Source organism: Necator americanus, chromosome III (genome assembly GCF_031761385.1).
Source record: "Necator americanus strain Aroian chromosome III, whole genome shotgun sequence".
Taxonomy (NCBI): Eukaryota; Metazoa; Nematoda; class Chromadorea; order Rhabditida; family Ancylostomatidae; genus Necator; species Necator americanus.
The window spans coordinates 13,171,019-13,190,825 of NC_087373.1; the positions used below are offsets into that span (position 1 = coordinate 13,171,019).

At 39.7% G+C, this 19,807-nt stretch overlaps 1 protein-coding gene across 3 annotated transcripts in view; it reads right to left on the reverse strand.

Annotated features, from left to right (window-relative positions):
- Positions 1-19,807, reverse strand: part of RB195_009443 (uncharacterized protein) — a gene marked incomplete at both ends in the record, with an annotated part of 30,645 nt that overhangs the window by 3,857 nt on the left and 6,981 nt on the right. For 2 of the 3 annotated variants that reach the window (XM_064189996.1, XM_064189997.1), the window contains 27 exons: positions 1,381-1,517; positions 1,580-1,702; positions 1,761-1,901; positions 1,954-2,143; positions 2,326-2,414; positions 2,898-3,002; positions 3,077-3,157; positions 3,228-3,363; positions 3,424-3,550; positions 4,303-4,393; positions 4,451-4,597; positions 4,656-4,784; positions 5,751-5,870; positions 5,977-6,084; positions 6,159-6,245; positions 6,302-6,451; positions 6,856-6,951; positions 7,060-7,172; positions 7,240-7,379; positions 7,500-7,623; positions 8,039-8,177; positions 8,237-8,380; positions 8,441-8,527; positions 8,668-8,766; positions 8,828-8,927; positions 8,992-9,088; positions 10,587-10,678. In XM_064189996.1, the coding sequence (XP_064047578.1) occupies positions 1,381-1,517; positions 1,580-1,702; positions 1,761-1,901; positions 1,954-2,143; positions 2,326-2,414; positions 2,898-3,002; positions 3,077-3,157; positions 3,228-3,363; positions 3,424-3,550; positions 4,303-4,393; positions 4,451-4,597; positions 4,656-4,784; positions 5,751-5,870; positions 5,977-6,084; positions 6,159-6,245; positions 6,302-6,451; positions 6,856-6,951; positions 7,060-7,172; positions 7,240-7,379; positions 7,500-7,623; positions 8,039-8,177; positions 8,237-8,380; positions 8,441-8,527; positions 8,668-8,766; positions 8,828-8,927; positions 8,992-9,088; positions 10,587-10,678 (3,192 nt within the window). Of the gene's footprint in view, positions 1-1,380; positions 1,518-1,579; positions 1,703-1,760; positions 1,902-1,953; positions 2,144-2,325; positions 2,415-2,897; positions 3,003-3,076; positions 3,158-3,227; positions 3,364-3,423; positions 3,551-4,302; positions 4,394-4,450; positions 4,598-4,655; positions 4,785-5,750; positions 5,871-5,976; positions 6,085-6,158; positions 6,246-6,301; positions 6,452-6,855; positions 6,952-7,059; positions 7,173-7,239; positions 7,380-7,499; positions 7,624-8,038; positions 8,178-8,236; positions 8,381-8,440; positions 8,528-8,667; positions 8,767-8,827; positions 8,928-8,991; positions 9,089-10,586; positions 10,679-11,307; positions 11,325-19,807 lie in introns of those variants that run through there. The other variant, XM_064189995.1, reaches the window with a different exon arrangement.

A 19,807-nucleotide genomic window follows, 5' to 3' on the forward strand; every position in this document is an offset into this window, starting at 1 on the left:
TCAACACTGTCGAGATCATAAGACGTTTGAAAGGCTTGGGAGACCAATTTATTTCTCTCAAATTGTATCCAAAGGTAAGTGTCGTCCTTGACCACCGAAACGTCCATCAAGATTTGTTAGCGTACGAGTTTAACGGAACATATCGCAAAAAAGATGAATGAAACTATCTTTGGATAAAGAATTTTATCCACGGAGAAGATTCAAAATTCAAAAAGGAAAGCGGTAACTGTGCACGATTGCTACTATTCACTCACCGTTAAACTCGTGCGCTAACAAATTTTGATGGACGCTTCAGCAGTCAAGGACGACACTCATGTTTGGATACAATTTGAGAGAAATTGAGAGAAATAAATTGGTCTCCCAAGCCTCTTTCAAACGTCTTATGATCTCGAGACAACAGTATCTTTCATCAAATTTGCACAAATTAACAATATCTTTAAAAATGCCTATTTGTTATTGTGGTGGAAATAAGAACTCCAATGCCTTCAGCAATAGATGAATGTCATATTGTTCATAATAGCAACGTATGAGTGGATTCAAAAAGCCCCTATCCATTATACAGACATTTTATTTGCTGAAAATAACTAGTCTGTGTAGCAATGTAGTGCATTATCGGATGATACAGCAACACTACGAAAAACCACCCGTTTATCCGTTAATGCTGCAGATTATCGGAAAAGTGCTTTTCACACCGAATAAAGTGCTCACGTGTTTAACTGGCTGATTTGGAGCACGAATGAGGACTACACAAACCGATTTTTAAAAATCGAATATTTGCTCATGGACATCTCTGACCTACATGAGATCTAATAGAGCCACAAGAAATCCGCTGTTTCACTTATTTCAAAGCTAGCATTTTGAAGTATAATTAGCAAGAATAGCAAATCGCAGCCCCGGAATAGAGAGCCTGTGCCCATTTCACTTTTATTCTTTCTGCTGTTCTGCGCTCTGAGAGTTTTCTTTTTTGCAAGATTTTGAACATTTTCGATTCCTCCAATTTCCAGAGCATTCTATTTGGAGTCAAGAAGCGGATAATCACCAAATATTCTCAAAACCACGTTACAAATCGATAAAAATGCAATCCGTGGAAGCAGTACGGATTTCATTCTAGTCAAGATGTCGCGCAACTTTTCTTCACTGAGAATAAAAGTAAACTCGAAATAGTTGGGACTAGTTCGATCAAGAAAGGCAATAAAAAAACTTTTTTTATTATAAAATAGTTCATCTCTTAGTAATTTTCATTCAACGCGAAAAACACTTCGATTAGAATGTCCCATTTATGAACGATCTCGATAAAAAGCGATGAAAAATTGATGATGGATTACTTCTCTCGTTCTTTAGGCGCAAAACACTAAAGGAACTTTTTATACAAAAATCCACCTTTTTATGACGATGTCCCATACCAATGTAGCACATGGTATGAATAACAAAGCGAGCCAGAATAATGACGACGACATCATTATCCATGCCATACCTGCCATATCGGCTCCAATTCGTAGCGAAATCGCTGGGAATACCTAGAAAAAACACCCCAAGTTGAACCACTTCATATGAAGAAAATTGTAAAGGAGATACTAACGGCTGCATATATACACAAGAAGAGCAGCCAAAGAACTATTGATCCTATACTGGCTACAACAACCGGCCATGTCCACGAATCACATTCCAAGAGCGCTTTTAGACAAACCGTTGCCACAACAAACTAGACATCTTCGTATAAGAAACCCGTTCAGAAACACATAGATATATGAAAAACTCACCGAATACGCACTGTTCCCCAACATTAACCAACCACCCGTCCTCCCGTCACCCCAAACAATTTGAGTCTCAAGGAACCCGTAAGAAAGGAAAAATAATGAAAGCGAGTGGACCAGAGCCATACCAATCCAGAGGAAAAATCTCTGAATGGAAAAGATTGTTATATGAATTTTTCACGACAAATACGATACGAACCGCTTTTGAGAAAGATCGTTTTTGAAAACTGTGGTACAGTGATGGATATCGCATCATCTGATCAGCTGCAATAGGTCGATCAAATAATCCAAGCACGACTGGAGGCCATGCGGTGAAGATAACGTTGAATAGGCCGATAGTCCACCTCTCGAAAATCGTTTGTCCAGACCAGGCCGAGAAGATAGCAAACCTATGCGTCTCTCGTTAATCTGATATTATTGCTTATCTTATACAAACTGTCTTAGAACATTCATTGCTTTGGAGCGTAACATTCAGGACCTTCCCTTTATAAATTTCATTTCACTTTAATTACACAAAGTCCTTCAGCGAATGATGACGCGAAAAAATCAATTCGCTAACAGTTTTACTCACCATAGCTCAATGATGTACAGGCAAATGTTTTTGTAGAAACTGTAGAGTATCACTTTGACAGATCGATCGTGATTCCAAGCGCCATGAACCTAAAGTAGGCGACACAGTAAGATAAAGAAGAAGATGGTGTAGTTTCGCTTCGTTTAGATGAGCAACTGTTACTTATCAAAGTTGTGGGGTCAGTTGAAGTAATATGCCTAGAATTTCTCATAATATCAGATATGGGGTGAATCTCAGATAAGAAGGTTTGCTGAACACAACATAACCCTTTCGTAATTCATACATCAAAATCATAGTATTCAAGGAAGTGTCCTTCTTTTTCTGGTTACTACGTAAACGGTGTGGATCTCTATTCGGCCACAATAATACAAGTGCTTTTAATGCGCTCTCCAGTTACTGTTAGAAGGTTCAGTGAGCGCTTTCACCCACCAACTAATTTTGCGTTGCTAAATTTCGTCCTCCCGCAACAACAAATCCCTAATCTACAAACAACCACAAAAAGGTGCCTTCTAAACTCCTTATGGAGTAAAAAGATTTCCCTTTGCTGAGTACTTTTCCCGTCAGAACCTCACCAGTAGTAGCCTTCTCAGAAAGTGGAATCGCGGTATAGCATAGTCAGACGCTGACGCAGCCTGTAATCCTTCCTCTCCAGAGATTCCAACACCAACGTTTGCAGCCTAAGTGAGTCAACCATTTCAATAGGTGATGAATATGTGAAACAGTTTAACCTGATTCGAACAGTTTAACCGACCTGAATCATAGCAACGTCATTGGCGCCATCACCAACGGCCATCACAACATGATTTCCAATGCTACGAACCATTTCGACGACCTTGAAAAATCAAAACAGTGTAAGAGCAAAACAGCAGGTCAGACAAGAAAAAAACTGCAGAAGCTATTACCTCAGCCTTCTGCATAGGACTCATGCGGCAACAAACAACGGCCCGACATCTCAACGCAAGCTCACCGAAATAAGTACGGCATTCACCAACCAGAGCGTGTACGAGCGATTTACCATCAATCACCATTGCGAACTCCCTTGAAAGAAGGAAGACACATTAAAAACTATAGAGTAATGCGATAGCACGTTAGCCGTACTTTTTTTCGTCATCAAGCTGCTTCGACCGCTCAGCTAACTGTACGAGTTTGGTGTACGTCTCCTCAAACGTATATTTATCCACAGTGAGAAGTTCTGTACCAGGATTGCAGAGGGCACATGAGTGAGCTAAAATTTTGTATGTAAACCGAACAGAACCGCATAACTCCACTAAACTGGAGATTCTACGCAAAATAGCAAGCTTCGTTACTAGAAAACAGAAACTTAATTTTCGAAGGAAGAAATCACTCAGTGTACATCAAATCTTAGAATTTGTCCTAGCTCTAACATTAGCAGAAAAGAAGTTAAAGGCATCACCCCAGGAATCTGAGATGGTACGGATTTCAAGTGGAGTATTCGTATACGGAATAGTATATTTGGAGGAGTGTGATTCCGTCCATTTCTTCCTAATTGCCGTAAAAACGGCCCGGAAGATGCGGCGCGTGCACAAGGCTGGTGCGCTCCAATCGAACTCCTTGTAGAAAATAGTGCGCCGGAACGCTCGAAGCCGTATATTCCGGGCCGTTTTCTACGGCAGTTAGGAAGAAATGAACGGAAACACCCTTCTCTCAATAATCTACGATCCCGTATACGAATACTCCACTGGAAATCCGTACCACTCCAGATTCGTGGGGTGGTGCCTTTAAGATGGTTATAAAGCAGAACGAATAACAAGGATGTGATAGAGCGGGTGCAACACTAAAAACAGTTCCTTAACTTCATAACAAGGTATTTAGAAAGTTCATCCCGGTGATATGATTACATGATCTGTCAGCAGAGCAGTCTCCATTAAAATTGATAATGCAACAATATTAGCACCAAATCTTTAATTATCTCCATCTCAAATAATGACAATGGAAAGTTGTGAAATCAAAACCGACCAATGTTAATGGCAGTTTCCCGTTTGTCTCCTGTCAACATCCATACACGCATGTCTGCGGCCATTAGCGCTTGTACAGTTTCAGGGACATACTAGAAGAAGGGCAAGCGGGCTACGAGGTTTTCCCAAAGTCTGATGAAAATACGTACCTCTTGTAGTTTATCTTCAATAGCAGTGGCTCCAACGAGAGTCATATTTTTTTCGATCTTCTCCGCCACATCAGCGAGAGCCTTTTGTCTTCCTTCAATCAGCACTCCAGCCGCATGGTATTCATTTGCCCATTGTTTATACAAGTCCTGCATAAATATACCCAAATATGTGTTGATCAGTAGTCGTCGAAAAACACACACACACCTCGGGTATAACTCGCATCGCAAAGCACAGCGTACGATAACCAAATGAGGCGAAATCTTCCAGATGTTCATGACAAACGTTGATATCTGCTTCAGATCCGGGAACTAACCGCTCCAAAACCATGGTATCCTTAAAACAAACCTTTCCAATATACATACGAAAATAAAAATTGAATTCTTCGAGGAAATGTTGACCGGCGGTAACCAGAGACAGACCCCCATCATAAAGGTGTGTACACTGCTTTTAAGTCGGGTAACTTGTTTAGAATTCATGTGAGTTGTAATGGTGCAGACCCACATTCGAAACTTCAAAAAACATTATGAAATTCGTGCGTACGGCACACTTCGAAATTTGTACATACGTCACAAATTATCTTAAAGGCATCACCCCACGAATCTGGGGTGGTACGGATTTCCGGTGGGGTATCGTATACGGGATCGTAGCTTATTGAGAGAAGGGTGTTTCCGTTCATTTCTTCCTAAATACCGTAGAAAAGGGCCTTCGAGCGTTCCGGCGCACTATTTTTTACGAGTTCGATTGGAGCGCGCAAGCCTTGTGCATGCGCCGCATCTTTCGGGCGGTTTTTACGGCAATTAGGAAGAAATGGACGGAATCACACCCCTCTCCATAATATACTATCCTGTATAAGAATACTCCACCTGAAATCCGGGCCACCTCAGATTCGTAGGGTGATGCCTTTAAATAAGCTTCATCTGATGACATTGAAAAAAAATCAACAACAACATTCAATTAGATTTCAACATAAAATGAAGAGAAATAACACATTCACTAAAAATGTGCTAAGTGTCAAATATGTTAAGTGCACTGAGTATGAAGTGGAGGGCGTTGATCAATCCCTATCAGCATGACTTACGGTTTCGACCTCAATTCACAATCGTTTGAGGTTTATGAACCCGTACGTAACCCAATATGTTTATGGTTGGCACTGAGGCAGTTTCAAACTACTGGTTGTGCAGTCACAGTCGAAACTCTTAGCAACTGCATCCACCGGCCTTCCCCTCACCCGAAAACAAATATTTGAAAACATTAATAGGAATGAACTATTAAGTGAAATCGAATATAAAATAGACGTACCGCTCCCTTCGTGTAAAGCTTCACCACATTCTTTGCATCCTTTACCACAACACTCATTCGTTTTCTATCACTAGTGAAATCAATGACATCGAGAATATTCAACTCTTCATCAACTCCGAGCTGAAAAAGGTTAGATAAAGGTAAGAACTTCTCAAAAAAAAACTTTGTTACTAGTACTTTGTTTCCAAAACAAATAAACGAAACAAAATTGAGCATAGCGTCTCACCACAGAAACTACAACTTTTTGAGGCTGACGGGTATGAAATTCGAATCCTAATTTTGCTGCACCACGAACAAGCGCGCCCTCGTCGGGTGATGAACATTGATATAAGATCTTAAAATAATTAGTTTCAATTACGAATAGCGGCAGCTATGTATGCTAAGAAAAATACACTTGTGAAATCATACCTTTCCATTTTTTCTTTCTGGCACTACTGTGTGACAAACAGCCATCATCATCAGCAGTTCTCTAATAGCTACACCCTCAGGTGATGTCTAAAAGGTGATGAGGTGTAGAATGAGGTTACCAAGGCAAAATGAGATAGTCTTACAGGAGCTTCCCGATATCGATTTACGAGGTCTTCATCTGCAAATTCGTCTCCTTCGTTATCGCCAAACATTAATCCAGCAACTGATACACGTTTGAACTTCATTACATTGCGAGTTAACGTTCCGGTTTTGTCGCTCATGACAAATTTAACCTGAAAGAAAAGAGAACAATTGTTAAAGCAAATATAAATAGATGTAGACATGAAGAATGGCACATACACCAACAAACCTGAGAGAGAAGGACACAGACAGATAAATCAAAAGATATAGAAATTGCAAGTAATGGATAATAAAACAGCCAAAATATAGAGGACTTCAAGTTATTATTAGTTGGAACTCAACTAATGACAACTTTTTTCTTCTTTTTTTTTCTGCAATTTGCATAACGAAAAGAAGGCAAAAGGATAAATTACTAGAAGACATCAGTAAACGAATGTTCAACAACCAAAAATCGGAAAACTCAAAAGAATGTTGTAAGATATTTCTTTTAGTAGATAGTAATGAAAGTGGGAGAAAAAGAACACCAATAAACAGTAACAAAGTTCAAAGGACGTACCAGTCCGAGTTCCTCATTTAGGTTTGATGTACGAGCCACTGCGCAAGAGTCGCTATTAACATCATACATTTCGATATCAGTATTGATGTAAGAAGCCTATAAGTTTAGAAGAGATAGAACTGAAGAGACAACTAACTACACAATTATCAGATTCAAAATCAAGATTGTTTGAAAAGAAACAACAGAAAAAAAAACAAAACATACCTGGAAAAACCGGACAATCTCAAGTGTTACTTGTAAACTGATTGGAATCAAATTGTTATAGAGAATAAAGAAAGTGAGTACTTGCCATAAAAATGAAGCTCTTGCGTCGCTTTCTAAATGTTTTTTGCCAGATTTTTCATAGGAAAAAAAACGAGAGAAATAGTAATGCTTAATGCTCACCCAGAAATGATAGATACCACATGGCCGGCAAATTGGCTTTTCTCCAAAATTCAGCACCAACAGCACTTACGATGGCAAGGCTAAGTAGAACGAAGAAAAGAAAGATGATACGATTGTTCGTTCGGTTGTCGACAGTGCTGCTGGAAATACAAACAAAGAGGCGATTGCAGAACATTTTTGGTCAAAACAGATGAGAAAAAGTGCCGTTCAGTAAAGAAAGCAAAAACAAAAGCATGTTTCTGGAACTGAGTAACACATACCTTTTGAGTGGCGCCGTTTTCGAGTTCATCAGCAACTTTGCATCGTGTCCAGTATATATTACAGCTCCGAATATCCACGAGGTGTTTTTAAGGCGGGCACCACGCAAAAGCAATTGATCAATGCCTTAAATAGGAACAAATCCATTACTTTTGAAAATCCCATAAAAGCGTCTTCTCAGAAGGTGTAAACTTTGATAAACCGATTTTTCATCAGTACTTTACAGGCGAGCAATTCCAAAAGATTTGCTTGAGACAGAACAAATTAATGTGAACCATTTCTCGAGCAAAAAAAAAGAATACAAAATATCCACAAACAACCTTTAACCAAACAGTTCAAAAATAAGAATAGGTAAGAAATAGCCTCCGTTATTTTGAAACGACCTCACCAACTTCACTGAGAACCACACTAAGCAAAACTTTGTGAAATTATTCGAAATAGCTCAGAAAATCCACACTTAGGAACATGTTAGGACCAAAATCTTTGTCGAAATCAAACGAAGAATTAGAGCAAAGTCTATCAAGAACACAAGTCGACTCACCGAAGGGAGTGCGATCGCCTTGGAAAACCAAATTCCCGCTAAACTCATTTACGTGCCGACTCGGCAGTTCACACTCAATTTCTGCTTCAAATTCTACAAGTTTCTCCAAGTCGGTGAAATCTGATGTCATAGGCAGTGCCTAGAGAAAAAATATAGTGGAGAGCATAGAAATACAAGGAAAAAAAGGAAGGTGATTACCTGCTTGATCTTGAGGTTTGTTTCTCCATCGAGATTAGAGGTTTCTATGTAACACATACTTTGAGGTTCACTTGACGCTAGAAGTAAGAGATCGGCAGGAAAGAGCTGATCATTGTCTACCCTAACGATGTCACCAACTTTAACCTGGAAATAACCAATTCTTAGAAGAAAATTTGGAAATAATAAAGTATTCAGAAAAAAAACCTCTCTCCACTCTACTCGTAACCACGTGCCATCTCTCAACAGTAATATCGGAAAAGAGTTGACTTTGTGATCAGATCTCCGCCTTTTCTAGAACGAATCCTCTTCAGTCAGCAAGCATTTTGAAAGAGACATGCTGTTCTCAGTTAGATAGACAATTCCAAATTATTAACTATCATAAATACGTGATGTAAAGACAGTGAAAGATAGAAGAGACAAAGACAACTCACAATATCCTCAAAGATTTCTTTAATAGCCGACACTGTGAGGATTAGAATGAATGGAACAGCTGTTGTGTAACGTCCAGTTGGGCTGACATCAGGTATTTGCTGGAAATTTTTAGCCTATTCTTCGAACTTTGAATCAACCACTTTAAAATGAGAAAAGCACCTGCAGAAGCGCTATCATTAAGAAGAACACATTGTTATACCGACGAAACTGTTCATACAAAAATCTTGGCAGGAACGAAAAGCCATTGTATTTACAAGTACTGAAAATTTGTTCTTCAAACAACGAAAAGTCTTACAAAGTTGAAAAAAGTAGGATCAACTTGCCTTATTCTATTAGATAAGAATTTCCCTTTCGGATGAGTACCACTACCGCAAACATGGAAAAACCGGGCGTCATTGCGTGGACGCCGTTCGGACATTTCTACAAAAAATAAATATTTGAAGGGTTTACAATAAGATCCGTAATGTGTTAGAATGACTCAACGTCTTGGTACTGCGAAGCAAAACATGGAATATAGTTTAGCAACAGACTTGGAAAAAAAATCAAACAAAAGTGAAACACGAGGATGAATACCGTTCTCTACTTTCTTACACCGTTGAAATAATACTTGGAAATCCCCAACTGTAAAATCGCACATAATGACACTTGTTCTCATTCATAAGAAGGCATGATTAAGGTATGAATTACTTAAGTTTTGAAGCAAGGTAATATCAAATAAGCAGTGATCTAAGCCATTCCTGCCGCTAACAATGGAAAGGAATCCCAAAACTACAAAATTGGGGATAAAAGCAATGAGAACGATGACACTGCATATTTTTCAAGTGATCAAAGACCATCAAAATCATCAAACAAATTAATATACAAAAATGTAGCCCAAAAAATATGGGAGCACCTATCGGAACCGTTACAATTAAGCGAATCAGCTAAGTGAATGATGTTCATTTTTCACATTCAAGGACACGTGAGCATGTATGTAGCTGTATCCACAAAAGCCAGCGTCCATCTCAACGGATCGAACAGGATGGAGTAGCAACTACTCAGTACTACAGCAAAAGTGGACCCATGCCGAAATCTCCCGACAACCATTCACATTTCAATCCGAAAAGAAGAACCAAAGTTTTTGAGTTCCTCTTCGCATTGTTAGGAATTTCTTCGGTGATTATTAGATGAGAAAACTAAACACAACACCGCGACGGAGTAGTTAATGAGAGATGAAAGGATGGAACTGAAACAAAACAAGAAAAATGAATAGCTTGAATCCGGAAGAGCTAGAAAAGTGGTGCAAATGCCTTTCTTTCTTTGCGTTTTATTAAGCAGAAAGATATACTATCTGAGGTGAAGTAAATTTCTTCGGTGATTTAAGAGAAAATAGAGAAAGCTGCCTTGATGAATCGCAGTAAAACCATATGAGAGAAATTCGAAGAGAATGGGTTAATTCAAAGCAGACACAAATCGAGAAGAATAGGGCAAAAGTCAAACGACATAGAGCTGAACATTACCGAAAGAGAGAGGAACGGAAGTTTCCAATCTTTCGACTCTCTTATCTTTGATGCGAAGAAAAATCTTATTTTAAACACGGACAAGTCAGTTATGAACTGATGCTGATGGTTTCCGTTAGTAATGTAAAAAGTGAACCATTAGGGCAGACTGAAAAAAAATAAAAGAGAAATTTACTAGTTACCGAGCGTCAATTACTTGTTATTTAGTTGAAATTGATCAATATGAACGTCAAACTGATTAATGACAATGTTTTCTTCGAAGTTCTTCTACTCGCTAATGAAAGTTTGTTGGGACAATGCAGTGGGGCACTATCAAAAGTAAAGTGTCTCCCGCATTAAAAAAAACAAACAACTATTAGAAGAATAACAGTTAAGGACACATATGTTTAGTGAACCTCCAAAGTGGAATATACACTTACCCAGTAACGGCGGTGATTCTTCACTGTTCCGATGTGATGATGATGTTCTTAATTTTCTTGCGACATATGATAGAAAACCTCCTTTTGTGGTCCTGAAAAAAAGAAAGACTATTCAAAGCAATGTATTGAGGAAACTAAAATATTCAACAAATACGAAATCGGAGGGGATGATCTTCTCGTGATCACTGATTTCAACGAGAAAATTCTGCACTAGAACTCATATCCCACAAAAAATGTAACGTTGATGAATGTTAGAAAAAAAAAAACGCAAGAAAAACACGGCATCGTCGGCGCTGGAGTGAGTCACGTTCGTTTGCTGCTGTCGCATCACAACGCGCGGCGATTCACTTTTTTGTTACGCGATGAGCAAGGTCAGAAGATTCACAACCACGTCAGTTTCTTTATGTGCTGGAACTTGTTGATGTCATGTAGCCAGAAGTCACTTTGAGATTATTGATTAGCGCCACTCGCAGCCATTCACACATATTCAACGTTTCACTGCTTACGTCAACATTCGTGGAATGAACAATTGCGGCGCAAAAACGCTGTGGATGCTAAATGCGCTTAAGAACGCTGAAGTCCTTTTTACCACACTCAGCTACTACTTTGAAATTTGGTTAAAACCTCATCAGCATAGATGGTTTGGAAGTTCTACTCTTTTCTGTGTTAATACCCTTTTTCGAACTTAGTACATCACTTTGGATTTACATTTTTGAGTCACATATGCACTTGTCCCATCGCTAACTCACTGAACTACATGAAAAAAGTCATTGTAAGGAATGGAATACCTGTTAACTGTTTAGAAATAAACTGTCAAGTTTTCCATGACTAAAAAAAAATGAAAAAGTGAAGCTATCCGACAAAGACAGATATCAAATTTACCGCACAATGAAGACCAAAAATCCAAATGAAGGAATAGTGTAGAGAGTTCGAAACACTCATAACTGAGAGCTAGAAATAACTAAATTGAAAATTCAGGTGAATTTACAATTCCATGTGAGTTCAGCCGACTCTATAATTATCACCAATTAATAATTGTTGAAATTTGTCTATTCGTTCGTACGCCTAGAAAGAGACCACCACTAAAAAGGGGACGACGAAAGGCAAGAATATATAGAATAGGAGGTAATTAACACGAAAAACGCCGGGAAATGCATGCTACACCGAAAAAGTCGAAAGCATAAGTTCATGATGGGATCAGATGACGACAAAAAAAAAACGGGTGATTGCACAGTGACAGGAGAAAGTTATCCTATTATCGTGTTTACGCCCAGAAATGAAAAATTCCAGCTTATAGAATGAACCCCCATCAGTCACTGAGATATTTGTGTGCACCGTTTCGGAACGAAAGAAAGGAACGAGGAGAGTTTTCATGAATTGTTCATTCAAACACCGCTGTCTCGCCCTGAATAGCAGTTCGCCTGGCTTTCATGCAGGTTGACTCAAACCTTAATAGGCGTAGATTTTACCAGGGAGGTAGGCTGAGATATTTGTATTGGATAACCACAAAAACCCTTTCCGTCTCCTCTTCTCTCCCAGGGACCCTACAATGCCAAAAAAAAAACAGGTGCATCCCTGTGTGTCACATAAAATGTGGTGAAGATGCTGAATATATTGTTGATTCAGGATGCTCCGATTATGATTACAATCTGTACTTAAATTGGGGGAGAATATAATTGGAGAAAGGGGGAGGGGAGACACTCAACTGCTCTTTTATTTCTGAACTCTCTATCTTACTTTTTTCTCTTAGTAACTTTAGCTTACGTGTCATAGATCCTTTAAGACCAATGCTTAGGTCTTAAGGCCCCGACTGATTTAGTTATTAACTTTCAAAAATAAGAGCCCGACAGAGTGTACCCCCAACTACACTTTACCCGGGAATTGAAATAGTTTCGAATGAAAAACGCATGATTCCATTGAAGAAGTGATAGATGCATAAAATTTTACGATAGTATGATCTAGAACATTGATAATGCGACAGTAAACGTCTTCTCAGATATAAAATTGGAACGAAAAAAAAAAAAAACCCGAAATTTCTTTAGAGCAAAAATATACGTCCAGGCGGAAATATGCAAGGATGAACCATTAAACAGAACATTTTCCAAGAAAAAAAGCCATTGAAAAGATGCATAGAGCACAAACAGTGACTGTGTGTGGACGAAAAAAGATTGACAACATCAATGCACACATCATAACCGGATTTCGGCCGTGGAACCAGATCGGTGGGAAAGCGCAGATTTGGTGGATAATCATAGCTACTTAAAAGCAATGCAGCACCACAACAGTTTAACGTGGGAATATTATGCGGAAAGGAGAAATAAAATTGATCAGAACAGAGAAGTGGCGTGTTTGTTTATCGAGAAGTAGCGCGACAGGCATCGTTTGACGCACAAATGGATCATTTCGATATCGACACCGGCCGGAAAAGCTGGTTCGTTTCTCGTTCATCGCATTTCAAGGACGAAAGAGAAGTCGCATCCGCCAGTTTAAGCTGCTATAAAAATCAAAGAGCGGACGTCAGCCTTGCCAGTTCAAAGGAAATGCAAAAAAAAAAAATTGCACGTCCGTTCAGGGACCAAAAATAAGCAAGAACGGACAAAGCACCACACAACTAACTGGATTTGGCACCTCTAAACCCTATATACTATTGGCGTTCAAAAATTACGTACATCTTTTCGTTTCGTTGTGTAACGTAATCCCGAAGGAAAAAAATGGATTTACTCCGGAAGACTCTATAGTATGAAATCTCCAGTATATTTCTCTGCACTTTCTGGGATCTGATTTCTCTGATTTTACTAGGCAATCATTACTTCCTGGAGAAATCAGGAGATCAGATACGTCTCCCACATCAAATCATTTTTCCTTTGGGATTACTATAGATTGAAACCGAATCAAATTGAGAAGTTTCCTTAACACCTCCAAAGCTTATTCTCCCACTTGAGCCCGGAAATGTACACGAATATTGAGAACGAGGATATTGAGAACGAAAAAAAAACACAAACTCCGTCACAGCTAGAAAACTGCGTTTTGTGACTGCACCGTGAAGAGTTGAAGCTACAGTATAAACATTAGGAAAAGTGAACTGTTCTCATGTGTTCTGCGTCTTCAATTTCTGTTATTTTGAGTAGTTAACTCGAAGTACTGATTGAAAAGGAAATGCCCCCGTAATGGAAGAGAACGAAGACAAAGAAAAAATTGCTGGAAGTGGAGGTTTATGGGAGGGTCACGGCGACAGGCGAAGCGCGGTGTAGTTGCGTAGGCGGCTGCACTCAAGCGGGGCGGTGGAGCCGGCGGCTGTGATCGAGGTGGGACCATTGCGAGCTACAGTGAGGAATGGCGGCTCGAAACTGTGCTGCCTTGTACGCAAGCGGCTCTCGACCATAATTCAAAACATTTCAACCGAACACGTTTTCTTCCGACCATGAAGTATAGTCGGTCAAAACGACATGAAACGGGTGTCGAGGTGGGACTTTGGCGAACAGCAGAGCGAGGGTCCTTACGCGATCTCCACCGCTACGTTCCACCGCGTCGCTTCGAACGCAACTGCCCGTGCTTCATGTCGTTTTCACCCAACTATAATTCTGGTCCTCGTAAGTATTGTAGTTGGAATGCTTTGAACTTAAATAGCGGGCTTTAAGTGTTGGGATTTAGAAACGTGAGGAACGTGAATACCTTTGAGAGTAAAGTCAAATGGCAGGAATAATCATCCTAAAGAAATGTTATTCACCGTACACAGTAATAACGCACAAAAAATACAATTCCCGAAACGAATTGCGTTCGGTGAATTCTGCTGAACGCTGCGCAACATGGTGGACGGGATTTCTGGAGTGGAGCGACTATCGGTGTGCGGACGCATAGAATACTTTAAGTATATGCAATGAATTTATAGCTTTGTTACTGAAGGTGTTCTATTTGGATGAGTCACGAGATCGAAGAAAAAAATCATAATTAATGGTGTCCTAGAAATGCAGAGGGTCTAACGAGGCGTAAACTAAAAATTGTTAATAAAAAATTAAAATAGAACGTTATGTTTAGTTAGGCTCTTTAGCTGCCTGTAAGGTGCCCGTAGTCTAAAGATGCACTACTGACAATTTTTATATCAGCTATTCACTTCCGCGCGTAAGCTGACGCATCGTTGGGCGGATCTGTCGCAGTGTGGGAATGTTACTTTAGTGCGCCGATTGGCTGTTAGTTGATTTTTGTGGATGTTTTGTCTGAAATATCGTGTACACGTTGTTTCAAACTAAACATCAAGCCACTAACATAAACACGGAACTTTCCTACACAGAAAAATATGACTTTTTCTGACTTATGAAAATTTACTGATCAATCAATCAATCTCCATTGAAATATTCCATATTCAACATAAAAGTAGAAATAAAAATATAAAAATAAAAGGAAACACCGATTATTCTCCACCTCCATGATCAATTTCTATTAAACCGGATGAAATACGAACTATAGGACAAAAAGATTGCCTGAAAAAAGCGTGAAAAACTTAAAATGATTTATTTTATAAGGGGATAAAAATTAAAAAAAAACAAAAACAAAAATAAGCTGAAATCGTAGGAAAACCTTGAAGAATTGAGAAATGGACGAGAACTGAAGGGAACATGCTGTTTATGGCTGGTGTTATGTGTTATGCTAACAAACTCAGCTAGTGATCAATGATGCTGTGCAGCGGAGGTCCAGCTTATCTTATCATCGATTAAATACGTCCACAACAGAGTTGGCGGCATGCCAATATGTGTGCTATGAATATAAACTGTACATAATCACGGGAAACTGATTAAAAGGAACGTAAGAACAACACGCATAGAAAATTGAAGAGTCAGTTTAGGCTTGATGACGGTTCGGACGCAAATTTTTCAGCGAAAAGGAATCGATTTGCATACGACGTCGTCTAACAGTTACAGGCGACGGTACTTTTCTTTGTCCCGATGACCGTGACACAATTCTCAGCTTGAGCACTTTGTCTCTTCCCCTTGGACCAGATTCAGCCAAACTATGCTCACAGCGACTGTTAGGGGAAAGAAACAGAAAAATAAAAGTGACAGAAATTCACGAATCCAAGATTCGTTGAAATTGCTGTTAGATTGCTCGTTTGACTGCTTTCCATGGGGTGATGAGGCGGTTGTGAGGATAAATCACTTCATGACTTTGATTTTCCAAGCTTTTACAAAGGCGTAGATGTCGAAACGTTAAAAAAAGAAATAATAATAATAATAATAATAATAGTAACAATAATAATAATAGCAATAATAGTAATATGGTAGTAATAATAGTATCAGCTGCAGTAGTAGCGACATTTGTTAGGATTTTGACTTTGACTAGGTTGGTTCGACGAAGTTTCCTCCTTAACAACATCTTACATCATTATGAACTTAACATTTCACATTTTATTGTGTTGTCAATTTTTAAATGTGTAAGGAGCCCAGAGGCAGTGGTGCCCTTGTCACCTTCTTGAAATCGTTTCCGTGATAAACCTCCCAAAGCATGCAAGAAGCTCTCTTTTCGGGTATTTTTATTTGTAGTCCATGTACGCTCCAAGTGCGAGGTTCGGAGCACCCAACACACATTTCTACGTTAGAGACTTTTACAACGGTGGCGTAAATAGTGACAAAATGAGCACAGTTGCGTTCTTCAGCTTCTATTGACTCGAATAATTTGGCTGCTGCGAAAAACTTCAGCAGAGTTGAAAGAGAAACGAAGCTTAGCCGAAGGAGCATACTGTACTTGCGTTTATTGTTCAAGGTATGGTATAAACGCTGAAGATTTACGCTACACACCTCTCCGATCACCCTTTAGATCCTCGGGGTCGAGCAAACACGTGCTCCCTGCGTTTTATCCAGAGATATGGCCGGATCAAAACGGCATGAAGCCCGGTGCAGTTACGTAAGCGGGTGAGCTTGAGGCGGGAAGTGAGCGGTTGTGATCAAAGTGGAATCATCACGAAATCCAACAATGAGTGAAGCCAGCGAGAATCCTCCCAAGATCCCAACCGCTAGCTTCACAGCGCCGCTTCTACCACAGCCGCTTACACAGCTGCGCCGTGCTTCACGTCGTTTTGATCCAACCTTGTATCTGTGAATGTTGTAGTTGGGGACTAGATTAAAACTCCTATAATTGACTTTCTCAGCAACGCTAGAAACATCATAAATAAACATCATAAAGGATAAAATCTCTGGCGTTAATCATTCCGCTTGGGATGCGCCAACACGTTCACTTCAATTCAGAATCCTTTTGAGTTTAAGAACGAGTATCTAACCTATTCAATGACTTGCGGTGGCCAGCCGATGTGTCAAGTCAGTGTTTTATCCTCCCAGACAAGTCTGGTACCAATTTCTCGACGCCGAAGGCATGAAAGGCTTTGTGAGCACTAGAGCGGATTCGAACCTCCGATCGATCGTGCAGGAAGCGGAAGTTCTAACCGCTACACTACACCCGCCCATATAAACAGTAAAACCACATATAAGCAGTAAAAGAGTTCTGCTGTGCAATCTTCTCTCTCGTATTGTACATAGTTGATGATGGATATGTTTATGCGAGTAAAGGCGACGCGCGCGCCCTCGCAGAGAGGGGGGGGGGGGGGCAGTGTAGCAGTTTCCACCAGAGAAGCGCGGTAAACGCATCACACTCTTGTGAACGCATTCAGTACTATCCACACTTAAGAGCAGAAAAAAGGGCAGGTTACTATCTAAAATTCCAGAAAGAACCTATCTCGACTTTAACGTTCGAAATTGCTCGATCAATCGTGCAGGAAGCGGAACCTCTAACTGCTACACTACACCCGCCCTCTAGAAACATAGTGCAGTGAATTAAGATGTGGACTGTTCAAAGTGAATACTCTAGATGAGTAACATGCGAAGTGAATACTTATTTTCGCGGGAATCGCTTTGAAACCGGATGGTTCCCTTCAACAAGCACGTTGACCTGTTTCAATATATTTTGCGCTTCCAAAGCTACGTCGTTCACGCCTGGCTTCATCACCTCCCATAACGCTACCCTTTGGATCCTTTGAAATAAAATCTTAGGATTTCTGCAATGCCTTTTTTTAAAGGGAGAGAAGGGGTGGGGGGCTGGGGTTTGCGAAACATAAAAAAGATTTTCAGATTGCCTAGAAATCGGGAACCATTGAGCCTTCCCACAAACGGTCGATCTCGGGTAGCTGAAGAGCTCAGATGGTCCGCATCTGACTCTTTCGGTTTACGAGCGCATAAACGTTCGGTAATAGTAGTTCTCACGTTCAGTGCTAGACACATTTTTTTTCGTTCTTTAATTGCTACTTCTCGACCGTTCTACAGATGTGTGTGCTCTGATTGTGATGCTTTTATGCTGGATACAGGATATTTATAGGATAAAGAAAATTTGATGAGAAAATCAAACCGGAATTAGCTTTAGCTTTGATGATAAGCCGTGTATGCACGAATACCTGTAAGTTTTCTTTGTTAAAATGAATACATTCTTGATCAAATTGTTATTCAAAACTCTTGCAAGAGAATGTATCTTTCCTGAAGATTCCGTTTTGAAAACTAACAAAAAACGAAAAGTATAGTTCTCGGAACGAATGAACGAGGGGAACATCTGGTCCACTCTTCCTGACTCAATGTTGTAAATTGTTTTTTGGGCTTTTTTCTCGGGATTTTACACTTCTCAGAAATGTAGTGGCGTTCGAAGGCTTTTCACAATCAGATTTTCTAACTGCAATCGTTATTGTGCTCACGCTTAAAAGCCAGATGAAATTATGTTATGATTTTGTATATTTACGTTTTTGCAGTGCAAATAGTAGTTGCTTGATTGCAGTTTCCATGAAAAGTGTGCAAGAAATGTAAGTGAACAATAAAAACAAAACAAAAATTTTTGAGTGATTATGTCAGTAACATGATCGAAGCAACTCGCTGTTTCTCCAGTATCTTGTTTGATCCTTTATGTAATTTATGAACAGCTAAGACAAGTTTCTGCCGCAGAATTCAGAACGAGGGAGTGCTCATTGAATAATCAACAGCAGCGCAGTCGATAGAAAATGAAGAAGACCAGAATAGCAACTATGTGAATCTTGTTCTGCAGAAAGACCAGTTTCTGCTCAATTCAGTAAATTCTTCTGCTGCATACATAACAGTAATTAGAATAATTATTGCTAGTATAATGATTAGAATAATCATTGTAAGCGGATCGTAATATAAACTGTCTATTCTATTCTATCGAAGCTAGACTATTGAACTACATAAATCACTCATCACTTCACATCGATTCCTTTTCTTCGGGAAATTTAAGGCATCACCCTACGAATCTGGGTGGTGCGGATTTGAGGTGGAGAATTCCTGTACGGGGTCGTGGATTATGGGAGGGGATCCGCCCATTACTTCCTAACTGCCGTGAAAAACGGTCCGGAAGATGAGGCGCGTGCACAAGACTGGCGCGCTCCAATCGAACTTGTTGTAGAAAATGGCGCGTCGGAACGCTCGAATTCGCATCTGAAACCACCTGAACCCCAGATTTATGAGTGATGCTTTTAAATTTTCACCACACATCACTTAGTGAGTAATGCCTGTGGCACTACTTTGCTTTTATTATCCTTTCATTTTCAAAGTTCTTATTTTCTGTTCTATGACTTGGGACGAACGTTCTAGCATGGTCAAAACGACCTCAAGCTTGCTGCAGTTGTGTAAATGTCTGTGGGCCCACGAGGGTCCCAACTCGGTCACAAAGCCTGGTTCTACCGCGCCGCTTCGAGAGCAACCTCGAAGCAATTGTACCAGGCTTCGGGTCGTTTTCACTCGAGTACACCACCGATGAATCATGGAAGTATACATAGATGCCATAAGTCAACGACCACGTATAGGGTCATAAAGGAAGTTTTTCAAACATATTAGTCAACTGTGTACCCTTCACCGTTTATGAAGGCACAGTGTATACCATATTTTTTGCAGTGTTCTGATTCCCTGTTTTTATAACTTGGATGGTTTGGAAATGGTCGAAAAAAAACTCAGAAATAACGGTTTCGACTTCAGAATTTTCGTTAAATAATTAACAATTAACATTAATAATTTTCGTTATCCATTCCTGTGAAAATTTGCTGGAAAAACTGGAACGGATGACTATCGGATGAGGCAGACATAAGTACGAAAGCTTGGCTGATGAAGAATTTCTCACTCTTAGCCTCTGAGTTTTATTTTTTTTCAAAATAATTTTTACAGACTGTAATTTGGTGTTGCCTTCGT